The 11,120-nt window shown below is 30.8% G+C and overlaps 1 protein-coding gene across 3 annotated transcripts in view; it reads right to left on the reverse strand.

The window, feature by feature from the left end:
- Nucleotides 1–394: 394 nt before the first annotated feature.
- The window catches only part of LOC145242410 (uncharacterized), an 87,398-nt gene continuing 76,672 nt past the window's right edge, over nucleotides 395–11,120 (reverse strand). For 2 of the 3 annotated variants that reach the window (XM_080105445.1, XM_080105444.1), the window contains 4 exons: nucleotides 9,412–9,557; nucleotides 7,383–7,490; nucleotides 5,184–5,290; nucleotides 395–952 (listed from right to left, as the gene is read on the reverse strand). In XM_080105445.1, the coding sequence (XP_079961571.1) occupies nucleotides 765–952; nucleotides 5,184–5,290; nucleotides 7,383–7,490; nucleotides 9,412–9,557 (549 nt within the window). In that variant the 3' untranslated portion in view covers nucleotides 395–764. The remainder of the gene's footprint in view (nucleotides 953–5,183; nucleotides 5,291–7,382; nucleotides 7,491–9,411; nucleotides 9,558–11,120) is intronic. The other variant, XM_080105446.1, reaches the window with a different exon arrangement.

The raw sequence follows: 11,120 nt of genomic DNA on the forward strand, positions 1-11,120 counted from the left end.
GAAGCTTTAATGGGGGTTATGCCTTCATAGCCTTCTTAGAGTTTTGAGAATACATCCATTGTTTTCTCTGTTAAATTTTATATAAGAATACACTTAAGTTTGATGTAGATTCTTTAACTTTTTTTCACACGCACATATGCATGCATTATATTTTACATAGAGAGATTATGCATAATCAACAACTAGTGTATATTAGTGATATGGAAGGACTTCAAGTGCTAGGGTGAATTCTTTTTTATTTATATATGTGCCAGTTGTACCGATTAGATGTTGTCCAGAATCTATGACATTCAAATGTCTTTTGTGAATAGTTCTGTGTACCATCTTTTTTGTTAGGTTCAGTATAAACAAAGCAAATGAGAAATACTAATTTTTAATCAAAGAAAAAGAGTAATTCTCCTTTTTTTATTATTATTTGTAGGTGTTTATTTAAACATGTCTAGATACTCGCAAACTACCAAAGCAGATTAAATTAATTATAGTGAAATATGTCTATTTACTGCCAATAACATTATAAATGAAATTGGCTAATAAAAATCAAATTTTTATTTATCAGTGCAATTTAGGTTCAACTTTTAAAATCCATTTGACATAATTTCATATATAAGATTATAAACATTACGAAATAATGGTTAATCTAATAAATAATCTGCAGATGAGATTTGATCATTTCACATCCCACCATCCACTGTTGTCATAATTTTTATTTTCATTTTTGTCACCTGATCCAATACTGTGGTCTCAGTTTAGAGTAAAACAAAATGTCAAACATCAGATTGAAAAAAAAGATTTGTTTGTAGCATGATGTTGGAAAATTCCATCAAGTTAACTCTGCCATCGCCATTCTTGTCAGCATCTTCGATCATTTCTGTATAATCATGGCGGGTCAGTTTCAAGCCAAGATTCTCACCCGCTTCCTCCAGGTCTGAAAGATCCAAATGTCCATCTTGATCTGGGGAAATAAAATTAACAGATAAACACATTTATAGTTTTTTTCTTCTATCTTTTCTTTGTCCTTCCCTTGCTAACTGGCTCTGCTAGCTCTATTTTATTTTATTTTTTTTTTACCTTCAAATAAAGCATATTACTACTGAAGTATTATGGGGACCAGATTTATAGGGACAACTTGAGTGGACAGTTTAGCCGCAAGTACTTTTTCGTTTTTTTGTTTTTTTTTTTCTTCTTTTTAACTCAGGAGTCTGAATGGAATTTCGAACAGAACCCCTTATTTAATCCGCGAGGAGAGCATTGTTTCATTCCGTCTATGGATGAAAGTTTTAAGTAATTCACAATTGTATTTTCAGTTGCCCATAGTGTGGATTGAACCTTCAAAAGAATGTCACTTTTACTATTGAATTTCTCTAAGTACTCTATCCACTGTGTCACGAGTCCTTGCAGACAATTTTAAGACCCTTAAACCTATTTTATTTCTGGATGTAGATATAAAATTTAACACGATATGGGAACCGTTAATAATAGATCATATAGTAATAAGTAGGCAGTAAAAAATATATATAATACCAATATATGTATATAATAATATAATACCAATATATGTATATAATAATATAATACCAATATATGTATATAATAATATAATACCAATATATGTATATAATAATATAATACCAATATATGTATATAATAATATCATACCAATATATATATATAATAATATCATACCAATATATGTATATAATAATATCATACCAATATATGTATATAATAATATCATACCAATATATGTATATAATAATATCATACCAATATATGTATATAATAATATCATACCAATATATAATAATAATATATGTAGTAATAATGTGATATTTATATCTAGAAATAGGTTGTAAAAGGTTGAAAGTTCAATCTGCACTGTGAGCGATCAAAAATACAGTTGTGAATTACTTAACGGCTATCCAGTCACGCTGGTGGAATGAAAGCCTGCAACACCTGCGGATTAATTAGTTCTGTTAGAAATTCTGTGAAGATTGCCGAGTTTGACACGATACACCTGAAGAAGGTCAGAAGTTAAATCGACCAAAATGTTGTGAAAGCAATATTCAAGATAAGAACGTCCAAAGAATCTAAATAAGAATTTCAAAGAAATTATTTTTAAATCTTTGGGGCATCGTTGCAAAATCATATTTACAGTTGTTTTTAACCTTTCAATTTATAAATTGTAAGAGCCAAGTGTTTCAATTTTTTTTTTATTAAAAAGAATTTGTGTAAACGTTAATAGGGTCAGCATAAAGCTTACATCAGCTTTATTTCATAAACTAGTAGGCCACCCGGCCGTAAACTACGCTTAAATATTATTTCTTGATTAATGATATTTTAAAATATCATATTTTAAAATATCATATTTTAAAATATCATATTTCAAAATATCATATTTTAAAATATGATATTTTGATTAATGCAGATTTCGTATTTATCATTACACTAGCATTGGCGTCCGGCGTTTCCCGGGTGTTTGGAGGTGTGTGTTGAGCGAGGAAAAAAAAAAAAAAAAAAAAGTGGTAGTAGGAAGGCAGGCTCGAACCTGTACCGCAAAGGAGGAAAAGAACAGGAAAAAAACATGACGTCTTTGCTGTTAGGACCACCAGCAAACCGGAAGTGACGTAGGTTTAAATTAAGGCTAGACAATCGAAAAGAGGGGATAACTTTCGAAAATATCAGTGGAAAAAGCGACTCCTCCCGGTAGAAAAGTGCCCAGTTGAGGGTGAAGAAATTAATGTTTTTAGTCAATTTTTCGGTATTTGGTGTCTGAAGGGTCGATTTTCAAAATGATACTGATCTTGTGAAAATCCGTCGCCTCTGTCGAAAGTTTTAGGCAGACATGCAAACATACATACATAGATTTATATATTTATAGCTCAAATTTTCGACCCAAACCAATTAAAAAAGCTTGCTCTATCTCTGAATACCCTTTATGTAAAATTTCAAATGTTTTGATCAGAAATTGTATGAGTAATTTGATAGAGACCGCATGAGTAATTTGATAGAGACCGCAGAAGTCAAATTTTTTTAAACTTTGACCCCTATTATGATCCCTTAACATTTATTGTTTTGGGCTCAAATCAAGTTATTAAGTTAGATCCATGTCCAAGGAACCTATATCTAAAATTTCAAGTGTTTATACCCAAAATTGGCGAAGGTATTTGCTAGAGTTCTCAAAGGTCAAATAGTTGACCTTTGACTCCTTAACAGCTAAATTTCTGGCCGAAAATGAATTACAAAGATTTTCCCAAATCTCAGTACCCTGTATATCAAATTTCGAGTTTGTAGACTGAAAATTGACAGTTATTGTGTAGGGAAATGTACACACACACACACACACACACACACACACACGTTCACTTTTATAGATATATAGCTAGATAGATTATATTGGACTCAATATATAGCAATGATTTTAAAAAACTTTTTAAAAATGACTGGTGCACCACCACCGAGAATCGAAACCAACATGTTTAGCTTACAATATACTTTTTCTTTTGATGTTAATGCCTGAGCTATGAAGACATGTTTGCTGCAAAACTAAAAATTAAAACATGAACTAATAGTTATCACGTTACGCATGCATATTCGTAATGCTGTCGTTCGACCTTCACCTGGCAAATTCCATTTCTTTAATTTTCACTTTCGCACCAAATTTCCCCGGCTAAACCCCAAATATAAAGTTTTGCGTTCGAATGCTCTTTATATTAAGTTTCATATCTGTAGACTAAAAACTAACAGAGGAGTTTGGTAGGCAAAATTCTTTCAACAAATATATATGCACATACATAAATATATATAGAAAGAAATCTGTGTTTACTATAACCTTTTTACGCAAATATTACGCAAGTATAAATCATGTAAAATGTCTGCATGAATAGTTAACTAACGATGATCATCCCATAAGAAAATCGAAAAAACTAATTAAAATTAATGTTTAAAAGAATATGCAAATTACCTAAATCTTTTGCAAATGAATTCAATTCCACGACTCATATTTAACAAAGTTGTATTTTCTTTTTAAATAAATAGAAAAAAGGGTTTTTAATATGAATATCAATACACAAAATAACCCTCAAATTTATACGAATATAAAAGTATTCACTAATGCATCAGGTGACCCAGTGAATACTTTTAAGATAAAAAAAAATGGTACTCAATGCCCTTCCCCCACTCTTGTTAAACACAACAGTATAAGGTGAGGATCAAGGGTAGGTGGAGTAATCTTGGGAATGGAGTAATGCCTTCTTCTACATCTCTGTATGATGAAAATGGAGCCTTCAGGTTGTCCTCGACTATGGTCGACCAATTTACTCTTACGTTTTAGCCCGATTTACAGTGAAAAATTTTTTATCATTGTGAATAATTTACTTCAAGCATTGAGTAAATTATTTGTATTTAAAATTTGTTTTAGACATCGAAAGAACTTTGGGGTTCTAATTTCCGTAGATTATGTGTTTTTTTGCTTCAGAATTTTTTTGATGAGGATTGATAATTTGGATTATTTGGATTACTGTTCTCATCTGTGATGCTATTCTCACAATGTTGTTAAGTAAAAATCATTTCTAAGTGAAAGTCTTTTCGACGTTTAAGGTTCAATCCTCAATGCAGATGATACTAAGAATACAATTATGAATTACTTAATACTTCTATCAAACAAGAGCAAGCTACCCTCATGAGTTAAATAAATTCTATACAGATTCCTGAGTTTCATAAAATTTAAAGAAGTTTGGAGATTACAAACCTTATGAGAATAACATCCAAAGCCAAAGTTCGACTTCACAACCTCTGTCTCTAAGTATTGCACCTCGAACCATTACATCAACTGTCAATTCGTTTTAATATATAAATTGTGCATATTATTCTTTGAGTGGAAAGTAGGTTAGATGTGCATGTGGAGGCAGTAATAAGTATAATATTCATAACAGTGAATCTCTGTAAGTGCTCATTAATGAAAGAATTACCGGGTTGGATAGACTATGTAATCAATGAAATACACTGGAATTGTTTTTGTAAAGACACAGACTAAAGATTTTTATAATTCCTAGTGAATTATAAAAAAAAAAACTTTAGCTTATGTTTTTTACAAAAACAAGACAGAATCAAATATCGATATGTCAGCTTCAATGATATACTGATCTATATTCTAGCAATCTTCGTCTCCAGTCAAGATTGCTTACTTAAATCAAGTGCCTTGAATCCTTTTCTTATTTCTTCATAGATATCTTTGCTGCTTCTTCCTTGGTAAAAAAAGATACATTCCAAGAACTGACAAAAGTTGATGTAACTGCAAAAAAAAACAAAAAAAAAAAACGTTGAAACAAGAACAATGGTAGGCAATCGAAGAACCAATTTTGTCTGTTAACTATAACATTAAATTCTATGTGCTTCGACTGGTTGTTCTGTTTTGTTTTGTGCTGACGCTGTTGAAAATATCTGCAGAACTTTGGAGTCAGAGACTTGACTGTATGGCTGACGACCCTAAAACAAAAAAAACATTATGTTGCTCTTGGTTGAAAAGAAAAGACAACTGAGAAATCTGACTAGTGCTAATTTTCTATACAGAAAATCTAAAATCTTTTGTTCTTTGGGGGAGCTTGATTTGGAGAGACCTTAGTTTTTTAGTGTACAATCGGTCACTGATTTCTCCCCTTTGTCTGTCTCTTTCTCTATCTATCTATCTATCTATCTATTCTTCTGGCTATCTCTTGAATCTTTAAAGAGTTAGTTTTTTATAATTTACATTTAAAGCAACTATTTTAATCCACTAGCTTCAGATCAAGTCATATCTTTCATAGTATTTTACGGTGTAAGTCAATGAAAGTTTCTGTTTCATGCATGAAAGGCTTGATTTGTTAAGAGTACTAGCACATCTCTTAACTGGGAGTTGATTCATCCAGACACCTTTTAAATTGTAAACCCACATTTGGCCACTTGGGCAAATCGATTGGAATTTCAAATTGCAATTGTAGAGAACAGAAACCAATAATTGCTGCAATTGACTGACTAATCCAAATTAAATATTGATTTTGTAAGAAAAAAGCTATTTATGACAGCTTCATAATAATGTAAAAGTAGATCTGAATAATAATATAGATGCACGTCTTTTATCATATATTGATGTGAATAAAGTATTTGTATTATTCAGATTATGTGGACTATTTTTATCTTAGTGGTTATTTTTACAATGTTTTGTACGAACTAACCTTTGACCTTCTTCAAGTGCATATTTTCAAAATTGAGAATCTTTATGTAAAACTCAGAAACTTATACAGAATTTCAAATTGAACCTTTATTTTAATCCATGTGCTAAGATTATTCGCAATGTTCAGCAATGACCGAGTAGAAGTGTTAATCATTGTTAGTTTTTATCATCAGCTGTAGTAATGATTGAAACTTTAACCCCCAAAAGCCTTAATCGTTAACCGTTGTATTATGTGTAGTATGAGGCGTTTTTCTTGTTAATAAGAATTTTGGAACCTTCCATAAAATAACACAAGACTGACAAATCCTAAATTTAGCATGACCACATCAATGAAATCCGGGTACGTCTAATAGACACTGTAATGTATAGTTTTTAATACATAATATCATTATAATAATAATATGTAATGTATATGAGGATAAAATACACAATATATAATGAATTAAATTGCCGTGGAGATAGGATGTGTGAAAAAGACAAGAAAAATTAATTAAACGCACAAATAAATCATCAAAAACGATAGCTTTACTGGTTTGACGTTCGTTTATCTGACCCAAACCAATAAATCTCTTGTTTTTGATGATTTATTTTTGTTTAAATTGTTTTTCCTTTTGTATTTTCACACACACACACACACACACACACACACACACACACACACACATGTATATACAGCGAAATTATGAAAGATATCTTTAACAATACAAACTTATCAAGATAAAGTTCAACACATGGAGTTCAACAAGAGGAGCAATTAAATATATTCAATGAAAGATGAGGAATAAAAGTTATATATAACTTTTTTTTATCATCAGATCAAAAAGGAAAGATAGATGATCTGATGATATAACTTTTATTCTTTATCTTTTATTTAATATATATATATATTATGAAATCAAAAGGATTTAGTGTTTACCTGATATACACAATGGTATACTTCAATCTAATATAAATACCAGTGTTTATATATAGATAATTTATCTTATATATATAAATATTTAAACCTCCAAGTTTAACATAAGGATTCCCAAGTTTTAAAAAAGTTACTCCCGAAGAAGGTCGCAAGTTATGTTGTGAATATAACAAATAAGATGAAAATAGTCGTTGGAATAATATAAATTATCAGTCCTGATCTAAATGAACAAAAAAATTTCTGAAAAGACATTGTTCTTACTTCGTTTTTTTGAGAGCAACGGCTTCCATCATATCTGATGTCTTTTGTAGATCTTGTTTGAAGCCGAGTGACATTAACACAACAGAAACCTCTTTGAAGTGCAGCAAGCTGTCAAGTAAATAAATGAAAGTCATTTCCATTGCTTCACTAGAATGCAGCTTTCACATCACCTCTATTAATTTACAACTGGATTGCCTCCCTTGATGTTGCATCCATATTTATGCAGACGTTACTGTATCTATAGAATTGTTAAGACAGCTAAGTGTGTCTTTTATTTACTAATGAATCATTACTTATCAAGGCTAAAAGCCACTCAAGAATAAATGTTAATGAAATTAATAGATTGTCAGTTGGATCATGAGGACTATTATGAGAGAATTAAAAACAATTAATGGAATGAAAATCTGATGATCTCACACTTGTCATAAATGATCAGATTAATTCTATTCATTATTTTCAATCCTTTCATTCATCAATTTCATTAATCTCCAAGTGCCTTTTAGATAAATGCTGGCTTATTAGTAAAAGCATAAACATTTAGAACTTGGTTGAAAGCTGCTTAGAGAGATTATATTTTGTTAGTACTATTCCATATGTAGAAGACTTATTTTCTCTATTAGAAACTTTTTCTTATCTATTTGTCAATAGCTCAAACTGTAGGGAACAAAGCTGAAGCATTAAATGTTTTGGTTTCTATTCTAGTTGATGGCAGTTTATTTGGAAATCAGTACTATATATTAGGTACAATATAATATTCAATAGAGAATTGGCTTTATAATAATAAATATGAAATCTGCATGAATATATCACGCATATATTTAAGTGTATTTTATGATTGGGCAAGGCCAGATACCCCCACTAGTGTATATATATATATATATATATATATTTCCCCCAAATCTCTGGCCTTGATGGAGGGGAGACTAAAATTTACTGCTATTGTTTCAAATGATCTGAAGTAACAGCAAGGGGAGACTTGATTCCAAATATTTCTCATATGTTATATCTCCCCTCTTTTGGAAATAGTGTACGATTATGAATATCTCCAGTATCAAATAATCCTTATACACTGTGAAATTTACTTTATGTAGAAAACCAAAGAGGGGAGATATAACATATGAAAAATATTTGGAATCAAGTCTCCTCTTGCTATTATTTCAGATCATTTGAAACCATAGCAGTCAGAGGTTTTGGGGAAATATCAGATATTTTGTAATTCATATGCAAAACTAGGAAAACAAATGACTATGATTGAAACATTTTATGGCTGTAAAAAGTGCCAAAAATAGGCTCTGGATGATGGATGATTCCGTTAATATGTGACCTTAAGGGTAAATGTCACATCACCCACTATACAATTCAGGTCATTACCTTTTCAACGAGTCTTCATTTGTTAAATTCTGATCAATAGTCGCTGAGATTTGGAACTTATAAAATTGCCAAAAAAAGGTGGTATACATATATATCGTCGGCAAATTGAATACTGAAATGCTCACATCTTTGGTTTTATGCAACGAAACTACTTTAACATTTGTAGGCCTCTTGAAGATTATAATACTATTCTATGGTTAAAATTTTATGACAATTGGTAAAAAAGAACCTATATTTCCAAATTAATAAAACATGCCCAAATTTGCTTACATTTGTATATATAGTGTCCTGGCAGGTCAACTTTAATTTTTCTGCTTTGCAATGACCTTTACTTAGGATTTTTTTTTACTTGGTTATCTCGCCTGTGGCCTTACCAGGCCACTGATATCTATCTAACTATCTATCTATGAGGTTTCAAATTGAACATCATAGCGATTTGAAAAATGGAATTTAATTTAACACTAACTATTTTCTTTTAAAAGATAGTGTTACTGTTAAAAATGATATAAGTAAACTTCCTTCATTATTTTAAATAAGTATTTTTTATGTTTTTACTATTAAATGTTCTTTTTTCAGCAATATTTTAAGTAAATAAAAAGGTTACAAAACTAACTAATGAAGTCCCCCCCCCCGAGCACTCTTATGCTCATGTACTTACCCGTCTGAATTCATATCAAATGCATTGAAAACAATATGCAAGTCTCTGATTTCTTGAGGGGAGAATTCCTGGAGGAGATGCGATGTTAATTTCACGCCACACATTTCTTTCTCAGAAACTGGTTGCCGTACAAGCAAAGAAACCAACTGGAGTTTGAAGAAACAAAACAAACATAAAATGAATATCAAGTTTTTTTGTTTTTCTTTTTAGATGTGCTCAAGCGGCGATATGAGTCTGTTGGTTTGTCATAATAGTTTGAAATAGCATTTTCATTGTTAGAGGTGCAGACTAAATGGGCATAATTGTATCTTCTTTTGAGTAACTATTTGATAGGAAGTTGAATTAAGTGCAACTTTACCACCATTGCACAGATTGGCCAACACATGCGCCAAGAAAACTATCAAATCTAGAACTTTCTACAAAGTTGTCAACAAAAGCACCAGTTTGGAAAGAGAAGCGATCAATTTGATCTAGGATATTTACACTGCACACACTACTATAACTGTTTTTACTGATATTTTCATGCCATCAAATCATGGTCAACTTTTTCTACAATTTACGCGTAATGCATTTACCATAGAGATGTTATTCTTCTTTTTTGGAGTGCAATTGGCAATTTCACTTATTCCCTTCACTTTTGCTGAAGCTGTTAAACTTCTAACAGAACTATATAGTTCAAAAGCTTCCCTGTTCCACAAAAGGTGGAAATGTATGAACTTAACAAGAAAAGATAATGGAGACTACTTGACTTTTGCATCAATCGTTTCAAACTTGCAACCAAGCGTGTATAATTTTAAATGGGTAATATTTGGGTATGGACTTGTTGATACAGAAATCAGAGGAAGATTCCTAAAAAAGTTAGAAAGCGAACTAAATTCAATCTTATAGAACATAGCCGAAAACTGCTGAACACTTGTAAATTGAAACAAGGTGCTAAGAATATTGTTCACATGAGAAAGCATATGTTAACTCCCCTACAAAAACAAATCACCCCATTAAAAATCAGGAAAACTTATCTGCAATGGAAACAGGGGCTACAGCCCCTGTTTCCATTACGGATCTCATCATTGATTTAGGGATTGCCCTACCGTTTTAATACTTGTCTAACTTGTAATAGAGTTGGGCATACGAGTTCACATTTAAGAACAAATAAAGGAAATAAAAATCGGGTTAAATCCACAAGAATACACGACACAATTATTAGAAAGTACAAGTAAAAATCCTGATTAAAAATATCCCATAAAAGTATCAAGTTACCATTACACTCTGGGTTTGATTTATTTATAATCAACCTGCATACATGCTAAAATCCAACAAAATAGCTAGACCAGTGACAGATACAAAAATTATATTCGATGTTGAAATTCGATGCCAACGTTACATTAAATGGAACTACTAAGGAATGTTTGAGAAAATGTAAAAGAAGGAATTAAAAGAAACTTTCCCAACATATCTTTAGTTAGCTTTTAGTAATTAAAAAATACATCAACAAAATTTGAATTAAAATGGAACATCCAAATAAAAAAATGTACATTTAATAACGAGGTGAAAGGTCAATTCAGCTTTTTTAAAAATAAAATCCAGAAGAATATGCCTCTCGTCATACTGATGTGTAACGACTTTATTTGTTGTATTTGTCTTTGATTTCGATATATTTTGTTCCCACGAAATAACGGTTTTTATTTTCTTACATCGTTTCATCACAAAAT

The sequence above is a fragment of the Euprymna scolopes genome, chromosome 21 (assembly GCF_053919585.1).
Source record: "Euprymna scolopes isolate OS-2025 chromosome 21, ASM5391958v1, whole genome shotgun sequence".
Lineage (NCBI taxonomy): Eukaryota > Metazoa > Mollusca > Cephalopoda > Sepiida > Sepiolidae > Euprymna > Euprymna scolopes.